This window comes from Brachyistius frenatus, unplaced genomic scaffold (genome assembly GCF_029030835.1).
Source record: "Brachyistius frenatus isolate BFR_SWC_R1_liver_20210118 unplaced genomic scaffold, ASM2903083v1 Contig_32, whole genome shotgun sequence".
In the NCBI taxonomy this organism is placed as follows: Eukaryota; Metazoa; Chordata; class Actinopteri; family Embiotocidae; genus Brachyistius; species Brachyistius frenatus.
This window is the reverse complement of record NW_027210631.1, coordinates 3,362,420-3,384,755: the sequence shown is the minus strand read 5'-3', so window position 1 is coordinate 3,384,755 and position 22,336 is coordinate 3,362,420. Positions and strand designations below refer to the sequence as shown.

The 22,336-nt window shown below is 45.4% G+C and overlaps 2 protein-coding genes across 4 annotated transcripts; one reads left to right on the top strand and one right to left on the bottom strand.

Moving 5' to 3' along the window:
• Nucleotides 1-381: 381 nt before the first annotated feature.
• Nucleotides 382-21,695, bottom strand: tm7sf3 (transmembrane 7 superfamily member 3). 3 transcript variants are annotated; one of them, XR_011310967.1, is made up of 13 exons: nt 21,403-21,690; nt 16,126-16,280; nt 12,512-12,662; nt 11,968-12,088; nt 10,320-10,491; nt 10,042-10,219; nt 9,656-9,742; nt 7,630-7,710; nt 7,361-7,513; nt 7,144-7,244; nt 6,582-6,744; nt 5,594-6,506; nt 5,290-5,562 (listed from the first exon to the last, which is right to left on the bottom strand). XR_011310967.1 is itself a non-coding variant. In XM_069700153.1 (12 exons), the coding sequence occupies exons 1-11, from the start codon at nt 21,494-21,496 to the stop codon at nt 2,074-2,076; spliced, it is 1,404 nt and encodes a 467-aa protein (XP_069556254.1). In that variant the 5' UTR covers nt 21,497-21,695; the 3' UTR covers nt 382-861; nt 2,064-2,073. The 3 variants fall into 3 exon arrangements, 2 of the variants coding, with proteins under 2 accessions (XP_069556254.1, XP_069556253.1); XM_069700153.1 differs by lacking the exons at nt 5,290-5,562; nt 5,594-6,506; nt 6,582-6,744 and adding exons at nt 382-861; nt 2,064-2,184 and having other exon boundaries at nt 21,403-21,695; XM_069700152.1 differs by having other exon boundaries at nt 5,290-6,506.
• LOC138621825 (uncharacterized) lies at nt 8,047-9,458 on the top strand. The gene is made up of 2 exons (XM_069700154.1): nt 8,047-8,610; nt 8,951-9,458. Exons 1-2 carry the CDS (start codon nt 8,169-8,171, stop codon nt 9,412-9,414), a joined length of 906 nt encoding a protein of 301 aa, XP_069556255.1. The 5' UTR covers nt 8,047-8,168; the 3' UTR covers nt 9,415-9,458.
• Nucleotides 21,696-22,336: the final 641 nt, after the last annotated feature.

The following is a 22,336-nucleotide window of genomic DNA, read 5'->3' as shown; positions in this document are numbered from 1 at the left end:
GACTGCGTTCTTTTGTGTGTTCACGGGATCAGAGGTGTGTCCTCACCGGCCGGCCCCCTCCGGATGGTGAGGCGGGAAGGAGGGCCGCGAGCGCTCGTGCTGCAGCTGCAGGACGACGCCGCCCACGGAGAGCCCCGCCCACGGAGAGCAAACCCCACAGAGAGCCCCGCCCACAGAGAACCATGCCCACGGAGAGCCACGCCCAGGGAGAGCCTCGCCCACGGAGAGCCACGCCCACGGAGAGCCACGCCCAGGGAGAGCCTCGCCCACGGAGAGCCTCGCCCACGGAGAGCCTCACCCAGGGAGAGCCTCGCCCACGGAGAGCCACGCCCACGGAGAGCCTCGCCCACGGAGAGCCTCACCCAGGGAGAGCCTCGCCCAAGGAGAGCTGCGCCCACGGAGAGCCACGCCCACGGAGAGCAACGCCCACGGAGAGCCTCGCCCACGGAGAGCCACGCCCACGGAGAGCCACGCCCACTGAGAGCCACGCCCACGGAGAGCCTCGCCCATGGAGAGCCACGCCCATGGAGAGCCCCACCCACGGAGAGCCCCGCCCACAAAGAGCCTCACCCACGGGTAACCACGCCCACTGAGAGCCACGCCCACGGAGAGCCTCGCCCACATCGTCATCATCACGTAGTCCAATGTGTTGAGGAAAGACTAAAAGTTTAAGTTTGGTTCTGAACCTTTTTCCACAGTGATCGTTTGGAGCGGCACGCCGACGAACACGTCGCTGAAGTTGTCGTTGATGAGGCGTTTGAGGATGTTGAGCGTGATGGAGGAGAGGACGGTGTAAATGTAGGCGTTGACCGCCAGGACGACAGCGTAAGCACCCACGACGCCGCGTCAGGTGATGTTACCCTGAAACACAAGACGTCACGGTGACAAACAATCTTCAACGTTTTTTTGAACTTGCTTTTGAGTTAAAGCCCTAAAATGTAACTTTCAGCTTTAAAATAATTTTTATGGGACAGAAACTTCTAATAAGAAGAGCAAGACTTCTGTTAGACCTTCTCTTAAAGTTTTGGCCTTTCACAGGAAAGAATTCAGGCGCCTCTGGTCTAAAGTTTGATCCTCGGCATGCAGATGTGAGACTTGAATCACTGTGTCTGTATTCTAGTCGTCTTTGGATCACTGAGGGTTTTCCCCCCAAAAATGTTCAACTGATCCTTTGAGCCCGTTTATGTGCTTCTTTTCGACCGAGTGACTTCCAGTTGATGTGTCTGCTGTGTGACTACGTTATGTGATAAAAGCATTGCATGCTTGCATTTTGCACATTTGGTCACCTACAAAGCAGCGGTGGTTGATGTGGAAGTGGCTCTAATTCCAGAGAAGCTCCCTGATTGGTTGCAGACAGGAAGTGACAGAGTAAAAAAAGGTCTCGATTTTTTTTTTTTTTTTTCTTGGTTCTGTAGGAAAATGGAGGAGTGAATCCTTTTGTGTGCTTTGTTTTTGAGTTTTTTTGGCTGATCTAAATAAATAAAAATAAAAAATCTCACATAATCAACAGTCATCCACAACAGTTCAACATTTTATTTTATAAAACAGATTGCCAATGTTCACACTATTACCACCATAAACTAATAGTAATGATATAAAATAGAAGAATGATCGTGTATTGAGCAAATGCACCAACAAAGCCACATAATTGGAGGTCAAAGTACTCAGCACATTTGAAGAAGCAGACGAACAGGCCGGCCGAGCCAGTGATGGTGAAAAAGACTTTTGTAGATATCTTTCCTGAAATAAATGATTAATCTGCATGTTTTATTTTCTTAAGAGGATTTTTTTTTTTTTTTAGATTAAAAAAATGAAAGTTACAAGCAAACACAATAACCTTCGGATGAAACATAACTGGAGGCTGAGCGGCTGCAGCTTTTGGCTTTTACTAAATTCCCACATTGGTTAGTGTGTGTGTGTGTGTGTGTGTGTGTGTGTGTGTGTGTGTGTGTGTGTGTGTGTGTGTGTGTGTGTGTGTGTGTGTGTGTGTGTGTGTGTGTGTGTGTGTGTGTGTGTGTGTGTGTGTGTGTGTGTGTGTGTGTGTGTGTGTGTGTGTGTGTTACCTCTCGTATCCTAAGCTTGCCGGTGCAAAGCGGATGGTGGTCTCGTAGAGGTTGTAGTGGATGTAGATGTTCGGGTCGATGTCCAGGTTGAACTCTGTGTTGCAGGCTCCGGGGACCGGGTCTGAAACAGAACAACATTCACCATCTCCAGAAGCTCTATCAGACATATTAAGCCAACAGAAGACAAAAAAAAAGAAAAGAAACCAGCCTTGAGGTTTAGTGTCTCTCTGCCATGTTGGGATGACTCGTTAAAAGACACTAGAAAGACACACGAGCCTCCAGACAATCAGTGCACATCCACGACGAACTGATACCTTTTTATTTCTATTTTTAGTCTGTGGTTTGACCGCTTTGGTTAAGCGGAAGTAGACTTCAAGACCGATACCCTGACATGAAAAGTCTGATTCAAGGAAGTTAAGGTCAAAAAGACAAGAGAAAACGGCGGAGTCGTCATCAGATAAGTCACAAACAAGGAGAGAAATATCCATTTGGAAGCAAAAGTACATGTAAAAGTGTGATAATTTAAAGACCTCCTCCAGAGCGAATCCAGTTTTTAAACCTCGTTTATTTGTCCATGTGGTATTTTTTTTTTATATGCAACAAGACGTATCATAAGATAAATAAACAGGCATTGTCATGGCTGAGCATTTTGTTTAGGAACTGTAGTGATAATAAAAAAAATAAAATAATAAAAAACAATTATTCAGACAGCCGGGGATTTGTATGTCACATATTTGACCAATCCCGTCAACTTGGGGGCGGAGCTTCACGGCGAGCATCGGAGGGGTGAGCAGACGGGATCATTCCCACGAAACCCCTGAATGCGGTACTTTGAACACACTTTAAAGTATTTAGGGGAAGTAAAACTTCTGCATGTCATTTTGATGTCCAGCGATCAGTAAATAAGAGTCTACAGCCACGCTGGTGGTTTTAGCTCTTCTTTTTTTCCCTTTTTTTTAAGGTATTTGTTCATAAAACAAAAGTACTGGTAAATTCAAATTTGGACCTGAAGGTGGGGAACAGAAATATCTGTAACAGATTTCATGGCCATCTTTTGAATAGCCGTCGTGTCGTTTTACACAAAACTACAAACATTAACTTCGCGGTGACTCCGGAAGAAAAGCGTCTGATTTCCAACATCATTCGGCATTTTTTTTCAGTGAATATTGGTGGAAAACTTCCACACAATTATTTTGGAAATATTTTCGCCTGGACGAAAACGGTTGACAGATTGTGCGGAAACGCTGAGTGAGGAGACGTTCGTCCGCCAGCTGAGCCATAAAACTATTGGTTTTCATTAACTCGTAGTTTTTTTGCCGGTTGCCAAATTATGAACTCGTTACGGTCGTGGCCAAATGGCTCGTTAGCGCCCCTCAAATTGCAAAAAAAAAAAAAAAAGTCTCTTGGCACGACGACCTGTAGTTATAACTGTAGTTCACACGAAGTCCGCCATTTTGAATTTAGTTGCCATTCTTGGCGATTCGCACGTTGTACTTTAACGAACTCCTCGTACAGATTTTGTCGGACCGACTTGAAATGTTTGTCTTCCTCAAACATTACATCTTTGATAAAAGTCCCGCCCTGAAGACACCTGTATGGTAACATTTGGCCATGGTCATAGCGCCCCCTGCTGGCAACAGGAAATGACGTATTTCATACTTTCGCGTGCTTCGTCGAGCTGGTCGATCACATCGACGTCAAATCGGGTCAGAATAGTTTTTAGACATTGATGATGATATATTGAGAAGCCTGCGCTTTTTTGTGAAAGGGCGTCGCCGGGGCGATGCGGCAAAGTTTGATGTTTCGCCGTGACAGGGGAAGTTGATGCTTAAGGTCAAATGTAATTGAATCGAGGACATGAAGTTTTGTGGTTTGAGATGTATAAACTGGGCTTATAAAAAGTCGGCATGTTATTATTATTATCCAGCTAAAGCAAGTTTAACTGTCACTTCAGTATCAAGGAGGCAGAAATTATAAAAATAAAATGTAAAAGTGAAATTCCACCACCGAACTAGCTCCAGTGACGTTACTCACATCCTCCTCGAGCTCGAACCTCAAACAGCAGGAGAAGAACCGGAAGAACCGGAAATCCAGTCAACTGCAGACATGATGAGCTGGAGGGAAACATTTCAGTCCAACAGCTGTCGGCCAGTCTGCGGCTTAAATGCGACGCTTCGGCGACAATCTTCCCCTCAGTCCCGCGATTTCCCACAATGCCCCTACATTATATGACCACACCCCTACATTATATGACCACGCCCCTATATTATATGACCACGCCCTATATTGTATGACCACACCCCTATAGTATATGACCACGCCCATATATTATATGACCACACCCATATATTATATGACCACACCCCTACAGTATATGACCACGCCCCTATATTATATGATCACACCCCTATAGTATATGGCCACGCCCCACCAAAGCGGTTTCAACACAGCGACTTATGATTGGACAAACTTTGAAGCAGCCTCTGACTCGTACAGTCTCTGCCATTAATTGGTCAGATTATTATTATTATTATTATTACTATCTCTGTTCAGATGTCTTCATAACTGATTGCTGGTGTTTTGTAATGGCGCGAAACCCAATGTAAACTCAACATGAGCCTCGAATAAACATTTGTGGAACTTAAAGTGTTGGCTGGGAGCTCCTCGCTGATGTGAACAAATCACAACATCGAAGTACTGCAAACCAACGAGCACTATTTTGCGTTTGTGCACAACAAGCAGCGACATTAACATTTTACACTCAACTAGCTCGTATTAAGTTTTGATTTTAAAGTGTAATTAAAACAATTGAAAACAAACCAGCTCAGAATATTGAAACATGGGCCCCAAACTTCAACCTCAAGTAACGTGATCACTGCAACATCCGCCGAGACTTTATTAATTTAAATTTATTTAAATAAATAAATAAATGTATTTAATTTATTTAAAGAGGCTTTAACCTCTCTGAGGAAAGTTTCATCGCTCCATCAAAAATCTGCTTTTTGATCCACCCTCGGCCGGAAGGAAGATGAGCCGCGGTCGCTTTGCAGGAAGTAACTCCCCAACATAAAGACACCAAACACAGCGACATTCAAACAAGAGACTTTAAATCAGATGAAGAAAATACGATCGGACCAACGAAGTTCTCCAACTCAAACACAAAAGAAAAACCTTTGAAGTATTTCAACAACAAACAGCAGCAGTAAAAAAAAAAAAAATGGAGTCGTTTTTAACTGTACGAGTTTATTGAATATCAAAATACACAAGATTACAAAGTGACCTCATTTTTCAAACACATCTTCATATTGTTAAGGATTTTGTTTGTTTTTTTTAAGTCATGAGATCAGAAAGAAATAACACTTTGAAGGCTTAAAGGCTGCAGGAGAAACCCTGAGGAAAGTCTTGGCACATAAAAATACGCACACGCCGACTCAAGTTTCAACAGATTAATAGATGATCAATCAGCACCTGTACAGATTAATAGATGATCAATCAGCACCTGTACAGATTAATAGATGATCAATCAGCACCTGTACAGCAGGAGAACTTTATATATAAAACATCCAGTGTGCAAAGTACAAAAAGACTGACAGGACTGCTTGAGTTCAGCGCAATCAAACAAAACACAAGTAAGCGCCGAGTTGCACCGAGAAGGACGAATATTAGAGATCTGTGACCTAAACGACGTCCTCGGGACGTCCGACGTTACGACTCGGTGGAAAACACAAGAACACCAAACTGACGTCTGAATTCGAGGGGATTCGGTGTCCTTTAAGTTTCATCGTCTGGCCTCGGTGTGTAGTTTAAAACCAGGAGCGGCACACTGGAGATGAAGTACAGAAAAGATCTCCGGGGACGAGATGCCTCGCTTGGTAAATTGTCAGTGGTTTGTCATTTTAGTGCAAACGGTAAAATGAGCCGAGGCGACGCGTCGGAACGGCTTCATCTTCGTCATTAAAAGAGACGACGGCGGGTGTTAAAATGTCGTTTCGGTGTTTCATGAAAGTGGCGTCAGTTGTCAGGAGAAGTCAGCGTTCGTCCTCGAACCTTTCACCTCGGAGGTCTGTTTAGTCGTCGAGGAGTCGCATCGTCCACGTCGCTCCGACTTCCTCGCACCGCCGGGCTCGTTTCCCTCAGACGCCAACCCGCTGGCGCGTCCCGCCGTCGGACCGGCCGACGGCCGCGGTCTTCACAGGAGCAGCGGCGTGTGCTCGCCGGCCGGCCGCCTCCGGGCGGCGAGCTGCTGCAGGCGGGCCGCGAGGCGGCTGGGCAGCGAGGGGAAGTGGTGGCTCGGGTGCAGGACGTTGGTCGTGCGGCGCTCGCGCTCCTGCAGCCACATGAGGTACGGGCTGGGCGGGAAGAAGGGCCGCGAGCGCTCGCGGTGCAGCTGCAGCACGATGCCGCCCACGCCGAGCACCGCCCACACCGAGATCATCGCGTAGTCTGCGGGACGGAAGCACAGCGGGTCGTTGGGAAGGGGCCGATCGCGTCGGCGCTGCCGCGCAGACGACTACTCACCGGCGGTCTGGAACGGCACGTCGGTGAACATGGCGTTGAAGTTGTCGTTGAGGAAGCGCTTGAGGATGTTGAGCGTGATGTAGGAGAGGCTGGTGTAGAGGTAGGCGTTGACCGCCAGGACGACGGCGTAAGCGCCCACGACGCCGCACGTGATGATGTTGCCCTGAAACACAAGACGTCAGCAGACGACCGAAGCTCCTCCCATCAGGACTTCTTTATTTATTTATCCACATTAGACCGTCGTGGACGACGCGGTACTTTATGTGTAAAGATTAATAGGTGATAAAAGGTTCGTTAAGTGCAACACATTCCTCTCTCTCCTCCGGAGAAGTTAAACAGCCTCTGCTTGTTGGGAACCGGCTGCTCAGAGAGAGAAGGAGGGTGAACAGAGATCAGCAGCATTCATATCATTCACGAATCTTAAAGCTTCTGAAGCATTGATGCATTTTTCTACGAATACAGGCACGTTGTTGGTTTTGTGTGTTTTTTTTTACAAGTTCAAACATTTTTCGGCCTGCCGTCGATCAGCGTGTGATTAACGATGCGACTGTAAATGCGTTACCTCTCTGGGCCAACGCAGGAAGAAGAGAGGAACGATGATCATGATGCAGCAGAAGGTCACCCAGAAAACCACGTCTGAATGCCGGAACATGTCGAGGTCGCCTGGAGGAAGACCACCAACGCATTAAAACATACGAGACTGTCGGCTTTTTTTTTTTTTTGGACCAGAACCGAATATCTTGGACATTACTGAGGAACTCAGTGGGACGTTTCCGGACCTAGTGGGGTGAAGAGGACGGTGGAGGCCAGGAGGAAGCCGAGCATCAGGCCGACCACGACGATGCACGCCATGACTGAACCGAAGCGCCACCAGCTCATCACCAGGACGACGCCGCCCACCACGCCCACCACCACCGACACGGCCAGACAGACTGCAGGGAGACGCACAGACAGCGGGACTTTCACTGCGGAGGCACCGAAGACAGACATTTTACAAAAGTCTTTCATTAAAAGCCTTCGATTGTTGGAAAAGACTGAACGGACTCACTGTTATATTCCAGATTTGTGGTCCGCGCGATGAGGACGAAGAAGAAAAAGGCTGCGAAGCTAAACCCCATACAGAAGAGCTCTGCAGGACAGGAGGACACAGAGACAACAGAAGGAGGGAGAAGGTCAGCTGAGGACAACGGTTCACCCCTCACGGCTCTGATGTGTGACCGTCCAGCTGCTGGCTGGAGGAAAGACTTCTGGGAGACAGACACCTCGTTTCACCCTCTGACTCCGTCACCCTGTCAGATTTGATCGGTTGGAACAAGAACATGTTGTGATGTGACATGCTGACGCATTATCAATCCGGACTCATCAGTGCTGGCGAGATCGGATCTAAAGTTTGTCAGTAAAAAAACACACTAGCGGTCACGTTGCTTTCAGAAGTGGAGGCGTAACGCGCCTCTGGGCACGCGCGGGAGGACCCGCCTGATCAGCTGACGTCGTCGGCCCGAGCGGAAGTTCACGTTGGCGCCGTTAGCTTCAGGATAAAAACAACAACACCAGGTGAAGAGGACGCTGCGTCGAGCGGGACAAGAAATGGACCGTCGCGGATGGGGCGTTCAGGAAACCCGCTGCCTGATAGCAATCTGGGCCGATGAGTCCATCCAGCGGAAGCTGGAGGACACCTACAGGAACCGGACCATCTACGAGCAGATCTCCCGGCAGATGGACGCTCACGGCTACAGCCGGTCGTGGCTGCAGTGCCAGCGGAAAATCAAACACCTGAAGACGGAGTTCAGGAAGGCGAAGGGCTCCGACAACAAGCCGGGACAGGACCGGGCGAGCTTCCCCTTTTACAAGGAAATGGACAGCGTGCTGAAGGACCGTCCCTCTTTCTGTCCCGGAGAAGACGACGGAGTGGACTACGAGTTGGACTGCTACGGAGAGCCCATGTTGAGCTCCACAATTGACGGTCTTTCCGACTCCGCCCTGAGCCCCAGGCCGGCGGAGACGCGGGGCAACGGCGGAGAGAAGGACGGTACGTACCGAGCCGGAAGTCACGGGCCGGTTTCTTTCTAAAAACGCACATGAACGTGCTTGTTTACAAGTTAGCTTTAGCTTTAGCATCCGTGGCTGCCGACATGTAACAGGTCTGTTGTTGTTGTTGTTGTTGTCGTTTTGTTGTCGCGTGGAGAAATGTGCGCGTTTTAGTGTGCGTGTACACGCGGTGCATGTCTACGTAACGGCTCTGCGTCAGGCGACCACGCGGGAGGTGTCTCGTCCGGTGGTTGATGTCCAGGTGTCCTCTGAACAGGAGGACTGAGACACTTCTAACAATGAGATCTGTCTGTGACGTGTTGTTACTGCTGTGTTTGTAGAGACCACCGGGTATGACTCGGTAGCTCCGTCCCCCTCCTTGGCACCGTTGCCATCGCCTTCAACATCCTCCTCCTCCTCTCCTCCACCTCCTCCTCCTCCTCCTCCCCACAACCCATCATCCGCCAAGAGGAAGCAGACATCTTGTGTTCAGAGCAGACGCAAGAAGTCGAGGCTGGAGACGACCCTGGAGGCCTTCGGCCGAGCCGTCGGCACCGACCGGGACCACCAGCTGCAGCTGGAGATGCAGCGGGCGCAGCACGCTCACGAGGAAAGACTTTTTGGACTGATGATGCAGTCCGTGACCTCCCTGGCATCGTCCATGTCCCCCGCGCCGCGCCCTCCGGCGCCCCCCTGCCCGTGCTACAACCCGACGCCGGCGCCGCAGTCGGTTCCCTCTGCGCAGATGTTTTTCGTTTTCCTCTCCATGATGTTCTTCACCCTCTCCGTCCTCCGCTCGTCCTGACGGCCGCGGACCTCGCAGCCGTCGGGGCGAGCGGAGGATCTCCTTCCCGTTCGAGAGGGAAGTTTTCCTTCCGGCTGTCGCTCGTCTGGGACTCGTCGGGTTGTGCGGTGCCTCTTTATAAATGTCACACAGACTTTACCACAAAGTGCCCTGAGATGTCTTGATTTACACTACGTCAATGAAATAAAAGTACTCGAATAAAGGAGCAATGACCGGTAAAATTGGAGGTGAAAGTACTCACCACATTTGAAGAATCGATGTCCGAAGAAGCAGACGAACAGGCCGGCCAAACCGGTGATGGTGAAAAAGACTTTTGTCGATATCTTTCCTGAAATAAATGATTAACTGCAGTCAAAACCAAGTTAAAAGTGTTTTTTTTTTTTTTTTTTTAACTTTCCTAATTTTCTTAATTGGATTAAAGTCGACACATTAAGAAGTTAAAGTTTGTTTTCACTGAATCCGTCACGTTTCAAAGATCCGGTGCTTCATGGCTTCCCGTGTTCTTTGACGGCAGCGATTCGCCGAGCTTCGGCACGAACGACGACAACGTGAATACTCGTTACAGATTCAACATCCCGACGAGCAGCGAGACGCGTTCGGGGCCGTCTGGGCTTCGGGCGGTCTCACCGAGTGTTTGACAGCTGTCCAGCGTGGAGGTGAAGCTGCAGGCGTAGGTGTGGACGGGCACGTAGGAGGCCGAGGTGTTCAACAGCGGGTCTCTGACGACGACCGAGTAGATGACGCCCTGACCGGGGATGGAGTTGAACGCCGCCGCGCTCACGTCCGACGACAGCAGCGTCATGACCTGCTCGGAGACAGCGGGACAAGCGGGACGTTCGCGGCGAGCCGAGACGCGAAACGGATCAACGTGAGCGTTTGAACTGCGTCGTGTCGGCGCTGCCTACCAGCCTGCCGTTCTCCGTCGTGCCCCGGGTGTCGGCCACGGCCCGCACGCCGCTGAACAGGCTTCTCTCCGACAGGTCGTTCTCGGGCAGGAAGTACTGGTAGACGTCGTACTGCAGCCGCCAGCGCGTGTTGGTTCCCGTCGACTGGTCGCAGGCGGGAGGAGATCCGCCTCTGATGGACAACAAAACAAACGGCCTTTTCTTCACTTCAGCTTTGGATGATCGTCTCTCATGAATGAAACACTCATTTTGCAACTCGGCTTTGTTTTTTAACTCGGTTGACAATAAACAATCTCTGGAAACGTAATAGTTTACTGGTGAAACTCACACGTGCATATTTGGGAAAACACGGCCTTAGTTTACTTCGTGCCTCCACACAAACACTGAAGTAAATAACGATGAACAGCGGGTCTTTCCTCTGCATGGAAGACCTCTGGGTTTTACATTAACAGGATTTCAATAAAGTTTTAGGTTAAATAATTTAGAAAAGAGGAAAATCCTTCTCGTTGTCTGGTTTTAAATGTGATTCACACGAGACTCGGAGTCCATTTAGAAGACTAAAGACCAAAAAAATGTGTAAAGTGAGAAAGCAAATTTCACCCAAGATGATGAATTTAAAATCTTCCTGCAACACCGACGTCCACAATTTGTTTTAATTGCCCTATTCCTTTCTGCATTGCATTGTGGGACATAAACTGCGTTGCATCTGCACACAAGAACCTCCCTCGAAGCAGGTTTTGAGTATTTAATGCACTTCTGAACACCTAAACATGAACAAAATTAAGGACACAGTGAAGTGGACCTTAAACCTTAATGAGTGAAGTTGCTTAAACAACATCCGCACCAGTCAAACACGTTTTTGGGACCGCTGGTCCACAAAACCATCTCAATTTCCTGAATGCTTATTCACTACAAAGTCTATTTTGTGACTATAAATTTACAGCACAATACTGTATTGTATGTAGTATTGAATCAACACTATTCATTTTGTGACGTTTTCAGACTGATAACGGTTCAAAACCTGGTGAGAACCTGTACGGAGGAAGTGCTGCAGGTGTGACGCAGGTAAGACTCGGATCTTTGAAAGGTTCCAGGAAGTCGTCATCAGATGGACAGTTTCAGAAAAAACTCCAGTCAGACGTGTTAAACGAAAGTTTCTAACGCGTCACCTGAAGTGAACCGAGCAGCAGCCGCAGACGGTTAAAACAACGCCAGCAGTATTTCCACTTCAAACGACCGTTGGTAACGAGCTGAAAACTCATTTTTCCACGTTACACAACAACAATAAACCCAAAACAAAACGCGACACCGCCCGACAACTGGTGGCTTGAAAATTGGTGTAATTCGTGGGCAGTGGGTTTTATGCGCACGTGACCGCAATCAAACAATCCCGCCGCAGATATTTCTTGCAGCCTGACCGCAAGTGCAGCCGAGATTAACAACGGAGGGTGACGAGCAAACAGGATGAGACCTTCGCTTCTTCAGATAAAACGTTTCCTGCAGAGTTGGCAGGAAATGACTGCGCAAGCGAACGAGGTTGATCCAGGACAGCTTTGTATCACAGACATAACACGGTACACACAGATGCCCTGTGTGTGTGTGTGTGTGTGTGTGTGTGTGTGTGTGTGTGTGTGTGTGTGTGTGTTACCTCTCGTATCCTAAGTTTGCCGGTGCAAAGCGGATGGTGGTCTCGTAGAGGTTGTAGTGGATGTAGATGTTCGGGTCGATGTCCAGGTTGAACTCTGTGTTGCAGGCTCCGGGGACCGGGTCTGAAACAGAACAACATTCACCATCTCCAGAAGCTCTATCAGACATATTAAGCCAACAGAAGACAATAAAAAAAACAAAAAAACAACAGCTTTGAGGTTTAGTGTCTCTCTGCCATGTCGGGATGACTCGTTAAAAGACACTAGAAAGACACACGAGCCTCCAGACAATCAGTGCACGTCCTTCCTCACGGTCTGCGTGACGGTCCTCAAGTCTGACAACTGACACCTTTTTTTTCCGTCTGTGATGAAAGTGATCACGCTTTGGTTTTGCAGAAGCAGTTCTCAAGAACGATAGACTGCAATTTCCTTGTTTCACACTTTTCATGCAAGTTAAGTGCAACAAGACGGAAGAGAATCACACGGACGTGTTTCGTCACGGCTTCGCGTGAACCTCCGGAGGAGGAAAGAAGCGTCAAGAGTTACCGGTGCTGGAGAAAGCGAGGATGACGCCGGTGGCTGCCACTGCGCCGCCGTCAGGAGAAGACAGGAACAAGGTGAGGGACGTCTGGTCCGGCTCGAGAGCCGACAGGAGCCCCGAGTCCACCGCCGTCAGGAACGTACCCACGCCCGGGAACTAAACCCAACACAAACAGATATTCGTTACGCACAGAAATAAGAAACAAAAAAAGCACATTTAAAGTGTGATAAACTGCATGCTGCGAAACATATCGAGAGGGAACCGAGCAGTCATTGCCGAGGCTGAGCATTTCTGTTCTGGAGCTGCCATGACGGTCTAAAAGCACGGATTCAGACAGCCGGGGTTTCATCCGTCACTTAGAGAACCAATCCCGTCAACGTGGGGGCGGAGCTTTCCATATTATGAAGCTGCTAACTGGAGCTGCAGGCCAGCAGTAGAGACGGAGGTGGGGATTATTTGGATATTCATAGATCCACACACACTGAATTAAAGCAAATGTGTCACACAGTTGGGATTTTTTCGGAAAAACAACAACTTCTAAATGTGTTATTTTGATGACCAGCGATTACCGTCAGGAAACACAAGTCCTCAGGCGGCTCTAGATAAACGAGTCCCAAACAAATCCACTATTTACTTCTTTTTGTGGAACGTTTGTTAAAAACCGATGTGCCCGGCTGTTCTAGAAAATTCCTGACCATTTAAAATAAAAAAAATTAAATAAAGGTTTATATGTGTGATTTGTTTTGAAAACAGCTACGATGTCAATAATAGCGTGTTTGTGCACGAAGGCCTGTGCTGAGCGTGTTGAGCATGTTGAGAGCGTGTTGAGAGCGTGTTGAGCATGTCGAGAGCGTGTTGTTGAGAGCGTGTTGAGCATGTTGAGAGCGTGTTGAGAGCGTGTTGAGCATGTTGAGAGCGTGTTGAGCATGTTGAGAGCGTGTTGAGCGTGTTGAGAGCGTGTTGAGCATGTTGAGAGCGTGTTGAGAGCGTGTTGAGCATGTTGAGAGCGTGTTGAGAGCGTGTTGAGTGCGTGTTGAGCATGTTGAGAGCGTGTTGAGCGTGTTGAGAGCGTGTTGAGTGCGCTGAGCGTGCAGTAATTCAGCAGTCTGATGCGTCACCTTTTAGTATCGGCTCAGCTCCCGTGGAACCTCGACGGAGGTGATACCAAAAATAATACCAAGCACTGTGCACAATTTTAGTCCAAAGTAAAAAAAAGAAAACAAGAAAACAAAAAAGAACCCCCCCCCCAAAAAAAAGAGGAAGTGGAGCCGAGCCAGCTTTGAAAAAGGAGCTGAAAAGAGTTGATGTTTTCTGTGCTTGTTTGTTTCTCATGGAAATACTGTTATTGTCTACAGACGGAGAGAAATCATTGTCATGGTAGAAAATTTCTGCAAAGACCAAACAGTTGCTGCATCAACACCGGCAGCCCGGAAGCGCCGTACCCTCATAACACGACTCTCCGGCCGGCCGCTCGGATAATAACTGCTTTGTATAACACTCGTCTTGCTCGGTCACACACTGCTGGAGTGTGTAGAAATAGTCCATTCAACTTCAAAACTATTATAATCACCAGTGAGGAAAGGATTTACAGCTCGACGTGACCGTCTGGTAGTCACCAACAGGAACCAGGCACAAATGGGATTTGATCTAGCTCATGTTCAAATTATCACAGCATTTAGAGTTTTCATCTCAAACACGCTCAGGTCTACGCGCTTTACTTTTCTGAGTGGAAAGTAATCCTGTGGTTAGTCGAACTAATCACTAGAAGGAACGGACAGTTTCTGGATAACCAGCATGGCTGGTCAAATACATAAACATGAAAAAGGATCCTGTGGTTTACAACCAAGAAAATTCATGAAAGACAGATAACTATAGTGTGCACATTCTCGTTTCATTAACTTCTGTTCCTCTTTTTATCTGATTGTTTTTTTGTGGGTTTGGTTGTTTTTCTTGCTAATGATCCGCTGCATGTCAACATTTCATGCTCACTTGCATCAACAGGCTTTTTCTTTCTTGTCTTTTTTGTTTTTTGTTTTTTTGAGGACAGACATTTTCTAATTTGGAGAAAAGGTCTTTAATCAAGTAAATTTGTTTTTCTTTCTCTTGTTTCTCACCGTTTCCACCCAAATAGAGTCAATCTAAGTCAGCCTAAACCGAGTTGGCCCTCTGAGCTCTCTGGGACGACGCCAGCAGGTTTTCCCCTGAGGGACGCCCTGTCTGCTGCTCATGACCAGTTGATCAGCTGACTGCGACTTCTCTCAGGGGTCAGAAGACCTCGCACACAAAGCCTCATTCATTAATCAGAGGAGGACTAACAGCGTGTTTATACACTATCAAACATGCAGATCATTTCTCAAATGATTATTTTTTAGTGTTTTACGTGACCACCCCACCAACAGGATCTCTTAATTAAGGCTCCAGATAATTTGAAGAAAGTTATTATGCATTTTATGATTTAATAGAAAACTACATCTTAAACTTCAATTCAAAGCTTTTATCTTATTCCTTCTAAAAGACTTTGCTGCCTTAATCCTACATGTTCAGAATCCGCTTGCAGCGTGATGTGGTTTAATCCTGAAACCATGACAACCGCGACAGCATGTTCACTTTAAAAAATGTAGTGAAACAAACGTGCAGAAAAGGTCGTGGCATCCTGTATTTCAGAGGTTTAAGCATGCAGCATATACGAGAAAATATGTTATTTTTGGTCTTATCTTAGTTAGATAAGAGGGTGGATATGTTGCTAGAGTCAGCAGATGCAGAAGCTTGGAATAAAGACGGGAAACAGACAGACCGACAACAGAATCCATCTTTTGGCACCTTCACAGCTCGCTAACAAACATATTCTGTCTATGTTATATTTGAATGAGTCTAAAAATGTCACAAAAAAAGAGAACACGTTGTGGTTTAACAGAAGGGTATGTGCCAAAGCATTTCTTAATTTCCTGTGGTGTCCTTTGGTTGCTAGGAAACGTTGTAGTGAGAAGATTGCAAAAGTCCTGCACACAACTCGGCCAACAACATGTCATTTTTCAGTTTGGATTCAAATATATATTAAAAATTCTGAGGTCGTGGAAGGCTGATTTTGTTACGTTTGGACGGAGCTGGTCGTTTTTCTCATTTCCACAGCATGAGAGTTGTTGAGATCTTTTCGTGCAACTCTCAGACAAGAAAGGAAACATATTTCCCAAACTCCTATTCCTTTATTTTCCTGAATGTTTTTTTTTTTTTATATTAACACACTATTTTTCTCAGTGTTCCTAAAGTAATCAATTCATTTTATTTATCAAATCATATGGTATCATGGGTTCTATTGCAGCTACTGGAGTTGATATTTTTCCTAATTTGATATCAATATTATATTATAGGTAGGTAGGTATATACTTTATTAATCCCCGAGGGGAAATTTTTTTAGTAGCTGGCAAGCGGCTGTCTACATAACAAAAAACTGATTTGTGTGCCAGTTTTCTGTGACGGTAAAAGTCAGGGGCAGAAAAGTGGAGACGGACTTTTCATAACAAACCCAGATGAGAACCGCCTCGTTCAGCTGGTTCCTGGCCAATACTGCCACCTTCCCACTGAGGCCGTGTGGAGCTCAGAGAGATCAGCTGTTAGTCACCTGTGTGTAGGAGAGCGTGGCGTTGCGGTACTGCGTGTGGAACTGCAGGGTGATGACGGCGACCTCCGCCGGGATCCTGGACACCTCGGCCTGCAGCGTCTCGTTGTTCGAGATGTTCACGTTCTGGAACGTTCCCGGCAGGAAAGTCACCCGGTCTGAGGTGGAAAAGGGAAAGTCTGATTTATTTGGAGATGAGGTACATGATTGACGTCTGCAGCCTATAAACCGCTCTGCAAACACACAAATTAGTTTAGAAAACCTGATATCTCACTGTCAGGTTGTATAAACTATTTTCTGTATATTTGCTCAGCAGGGAGTCTCCATCACATCAGAGGCTGATGGCAGTGGAAGCTTTGACATTTGGCTGTCTCCGTCTCTCTCTCTCCGTTTCTCTCTCTCCGTTTCTTTTCCACTTTGTTAAATCTGCAGTAATTCATTAACTATGGACGTATTAACTGACTGACTATCTGAGTGCAGAGAAACACTGACGTTTGTATCGTAGCACGAACGCTTCAAACGGTTCAACTGTAAAAGCATTTATCCAGCAGTTAGAGCTGACGAGCAGCTTCACCAGGTAAAAGAAAAAGAAAAGTTGCCTTTTCATTCTTAAACTTAAACTTTGCATTTCATGAAGTGAATGTTTCACAATGACTGGATGTTATCAAGCAGTGTATTTTATGTGGTCCTGATATCAGTGTGTTATTCAGGTCATCTTATCGCTAGCAACAAGGACACTTCAGTCCTTGGATAAAACATGGATAAAAGCAAAAGAAGACTGTTTCACATAGAAGATACAATAAATATGATTTAAAAACAGTGCAAGGTCAAAACATAGTAATTTAAAAAGAGAGATACTAAGAGATGCAAACGATAGAATAAAAAAACACAGTAAAAGTATATTTTGGAATAATCAAAATCAATTAACAGCCAGTAGATATTACTTGTGAGTTCAAGCCCCCCCCCCCCAAAAAAAAAACCCAACTCATTAAAACCAAGAGTTCTCAATCAAAAGCACATGAAAAGAGAAATGTTTTTAATCGTGACTTCAAAATAGCAACATTATGAGATTGAACTTCTGTCCCTGATTTATTTCAGCAGGTCTCCAAGTGTTGAACAGACGTTATGGAAAAAGCTGTTGTTTTGTGTTTAATGTTGGAACATTTCTACAAAGTGAAAATCTTCAGTATGCTGCAGTGAGTTCGGTACTGCTTATCTGGATTTACTGCGTTTCCACAGTTGCCGGTGAATGAACCATGTGTCTGTTTCTTATCCCGGGAGAATGTGAAGTATGAAAGCTAAAGCTCTGCAGGTCTGGCGCAGGTTTCACGTGCCGCCTCCACACCGACTGTTTAGAAAGTCAAACTCCAACTCGGCACTGACCTGCTGCCTTCATTTCTCTGATAAGGGTACAAGCGGGTTGAAGAAGCAATCTAGGACGTTTACCGGAGTCAAATATGTTACTGGACTCAATTTAGTTTTGACGTGAACTCCAGACTAATCAGACTAATCTATCCAGACGTTATATCTGTACTTTCACACTTTATTTAGGCTTTCAGTGAGCCAGTCAGTGCTGTCATGTCATTGATTACTAGTGCTGTAAAGCTGTAGAGGTGGAGCCCCGTGTCTCCTCGTTTGTCCATTTCAAAGTACTATTCTTGGTATTAGGCTGCAATATCTAGCAGTGTTGATTCATCAGTCTGAGCAAATACTGTTTTTTTTTTTTTTTAAAGCACACCATTTGTTTTCAGTCCAAGTTTCAGAAGTTAGATTCTGTTCGAGGAAAATTAATTTTTCAATTGAAAGATCCTCTTTAGACAAGTTTTAAAATGTGTACAACGTTTTCTACTTTGAATAATTATTTGTGTCCGATATGGATTTTCCACAAAAAAAATTCAACAATCTTGTACACTCTTCGAAATTGACATCTACTTCTTCTCACAATATATAAATATATTTTATGTCATAAATTTAACCTGCTGGACACAAGATGCCCAAAAAGGAGAACGGAGACCCTTAAAATGCTTCAGAAAATCTACAGCAATAAAGAAATGAGCCAGATGAGGTGTGTTGAGAGGAATTAGTTTTTCAAAAGGAGTTAAAACGTTACCGTCCAAGACCAACAAAAGCATCAGGTCAGGAGCGCAGCCACATGGGTTTTCTTTGACATTCATGGTTTGTCCTCACCGAGAGTCAGACTGTCCACATCCAGTTCAACTGTGATGTACTGAGGCATCTGAGGGGAAACATTCGGTGTTGAGATCTCCGAACTAACTGCAATTATTTCCTCATCTGGATCATCTACCCGTCTCCCGGATCCCGTCCCAACTAAACTCAAGGAAGTCTTCCCTTTAATGAATACTTCCATATTAGATCAGATCAACCTATCTATTGTAACCGGCTATGTACAGCAGGCTTTTAAAGTGGCTGTAATTAAACCTTTACTTAAAAAGCCGACTCTTGATCAGCTGTTTTAGGAAACTACAGACCAATTTCCAACCTGACGTTTATTTCTAAAATCCTTGAAAAAGTTGTTGCAAATCAACTTTGTGATCATTTACAAAGGAATGATCTGTTTGAAGATTTTCAGTCAGGCTTTAGAGTTCATCATAGCACAGAAACAGCTCTGGTGAAAGTTACTAACAACCTTTTATTAGCCTCAGATAATGGACTCGTCTCTGTACTTGTTCTTCTGGACCTCAGTGCTGCTTTTGATACGATTGATCATACGATCTTATTACAAAGATTAGAAGACGTTACGAGGATTAAAGGAACTGCATTAGACTGGTTCAAATCCTACTTATACTACTTAGATTCCAGTTTGTCCATGTCAACAATGAGTCTTCCAGACAAACAAGAGTTAGTTATGGAGTTCCACAAGGCTCAGTGTTAGGTCCAATACGTTTTACTTTGTACATGCTTCCATTAGGAGATGTCATCAGGAAGCACTGCGTCAACTTCCATTGTTATGCAGATGACACTCAGCTATATCTTTCTGTAAAACCAGATGAAACTAATCAGTTAGTAAAACTTGAAACCTGTCTCAAAGATATAAAGGCCTGGATGACCAAAAACGTCCTGCTTCTAAATATCACTTAGTTACTCTAGATGACGTTGTCTTGGCCTCCAGCACCACTGTGAGGAACCTTGGAGTCATATTTGATGAGGATTTGTCCTTTTGCCACCATATAAAGCAAATCTCCAGAACTGCCTTCTTTCATCTACGTAATATTAATAAAATCAGGAAAATCCTTCCTCAGTATGACACAGAAAAACTCATCCATGCATTTGTTACTTCCTGGCTAGATTATTGTAATTACTTGTTGTTAGAATATCCAAATTACTCATTAAAAACCTGCAGTTGATCCAAAATGCTGCAGCAAGAGTACTGACGGGATTTAGTAAGAGAGATCATATTTCTCCAGTTTTAGCTTCTCTTCACTGGCTTCCTGTGAAATCAAGAATATAATTTAAAAATGTATCCTGCTGACTTACAAACCTCTTCATGGCTCCATCTTTTCTCAGAGATCTTATAGAACCACATCATCCTGACGGAGATCTTCTCTCTCAACCTGCTTTTGGTTCCCAGAGTTTCCAACAGTAGAATGGGAGGCGCAGCTTCAGTTTTCAGGCTCCCAGTTTGTATTCGAGGGGCAGAAACCTTCTCCAGCTTTAAGGTTAGAGTCTAAACTTTTCTTTTTGATAAAGCTTATAGTTAGGGCTGGCTCAGGTAGACATGAACCAACCTGCAGTTATGCTGTTAAAGGTCCAGGCTGCTGGGGGACCTCGTTATGCACCGAGCTTCTTACCTCTCACTCTTTCACTTTCTATAACTCTTATATTTTGCCATCACATCTCATTAACTTCATGCTTTTTCTCTCCCACAGTTTTTGGTTATTGTCTGTTGTCTCCATTTAGTTCCCTTGCTCGCGTAGTTTCTGTTCTTTCTTTTGCAGACGTCCCGCCATCGAGCTGCATGTCTCTGCTCTGTGATCGTCAGTCTCCACTAACAGTTCATGTCTTGTATCTCTATGTTGTTCTTTTCTCTCTCTGCTCTCCTCTCACCCCAACCGGTCGAGGCAGATGCTCTCCACCTCTGAGCCTGGTTCTGTCGGAGGTTCCCTCCTGTTAAGAGCGAGTTTTTTTCCCTCCTAACTTATGTGGGAATTGATGAATTGTTGGGTTTCTCTGTATAATATTGTAAAGTCTTGCTGTAAGAACTTTAATGTGTTAAGTGCTATGAAATAACCCGTGTTGTGATGTAGCGCTATATAAATAAAATTGAATTGAAATGAAATGAAATAACCTGAGCTGTGGTGCGATGGCACTTTGGTTCTCCAGCATGACAAGGAGTCCGCTCACTAAATCACCGCTGCCTACTAACCCTACTCACCAGATTTGGCCCCCCGTGACTTCTTTTTGTTCCTTTATACAAAACTTGACGTGTGCTTTCTGCACATATAGACCCGTAAACAAGCGATCACAAAAAAAAAACACGTGTAACTCGGGTGCTGAGGTTGATCAAGCGACGACACTTGGACCGCGTACTCAACGGAAAAGAAGTTCCCAGAACGAGTCCCATCGTACTTCAGTGTTGAAGTTTTGTGCACTGGAGGTTTCAACTTTCTCCATCATACTTGTCTAAATTGAATTAGCGTCTGAACCACTTTCGATATGAGAAACCAAGCTCTTTGCTTTACCCCTTAAAATGAAAACAGCTTTCTAGTTGTAGAAATGCACATAAACCGGTCTGCACACTGAAGATCCAACTTTCAACAGGAGGAACAGGAAGAAAAACACATTTTTGAGCAGAAGGGAAAATCATTTTACTCTTACACAATAATTTACTGGAACTACTGCAATACTGTACCATTTAGTGGTGGGACTTGAGTCAAAACTAGGATATAAACTTCACATTTCTATACGAATACCACCGATTAAAAATAGCTATCACTTCTTCGTGATGCTCCAGCAGCAGCTCTGGTGACTAAAACGTGTTGAACATAAAACCCTCTTCTGAAACGTGAAATACAAGGGAATTCAATTTATGAAGTTTCGCGGTTTGAGCTTTATAAAATAAACTTTAATGTTGTGTCGGTGAGAAAGTAAGCATGCCTGGTTTGCTGTGAACGATCACTTCAGTCTCGATGAATCCCAAACATAACTTTGATTTACCTGCCTCACTAACTTGGACGATATAGTCATCAGTTTAATATATTCCCGAAAGTTACTCAATTAAATTGGGGAAAAACTCAAATTACAGTTAATTCGCTGACTTACTTTCTACTTGCGCTTGAACTTCACCCTCCGAGGACAGAAACAGCAGCAGCAGCAGCGGGCACCAAATCCAGCCAGACATTTTCCTCTGCTTCATTTCTTTGCGAAGAAAGAGCTTCAATGTGCCGGTCAGTAAACACCCTCGGGAACCTCACAGTCTCCTGTGTTTGGGGAGTAGGAGTCCCAGCAACCGCAGACGCGACATGCTTGACCGGAGAGAAAGCTTCATGTGATTCAGCCTCCAGCCTTCTTTCCCTCCGCCGCTCTCACGGCAACGGTTTCGGCGAGAATCTCGTCCCAAGTCCCGCGATATCCCGCCGCGCCCCTCCCCGCAGCCGTTTCTGCCGCAGCCGCCGGTGATTGGACACGTTTTCAAGCCCGCGCCTTACTGATAAAGTTTACACATAGATATATACATGCAAGTCTAAGCTCTAACTTTGTTCAGATCTCTTCATAACTGATTGCTTGTCTTTTGTGCTGACGTGACATCTATGGAAACTCCAATGTTGAGTCACCATAGTCGGTGGTAGAGTGGGAGCTCTTTTGCTGATTTGGACTCTGGGGCCATAACAAATCACAATATCAAAATGTAAACTAACAAACACTATTGTATGCGTACACAAAGCAGAAAAAAAAAGTTTATAAGCTAGAAAGAATGCATTAAAATATTTCTCTTTGTTGTGTGAGGAAACACAGCAAATAGCTTTACATAAGAACAATACTTGAGTATAAACTTGAGGTATTTGTACTTTTACTTGTATTTTTTTTACTCACCTACATTTCCTTGGCAGCTTTACATGTTTACAAAGCACAGGATGACTTTATGAAGAATTAAACTTTGCAAAACAACAGTATATACTCTACAAGTTGAGGTGAAACTCTAAGTTGATTTAGTCAATTGGCAGCCAGTTAACTAGTAGCTATTATAATCATTAAG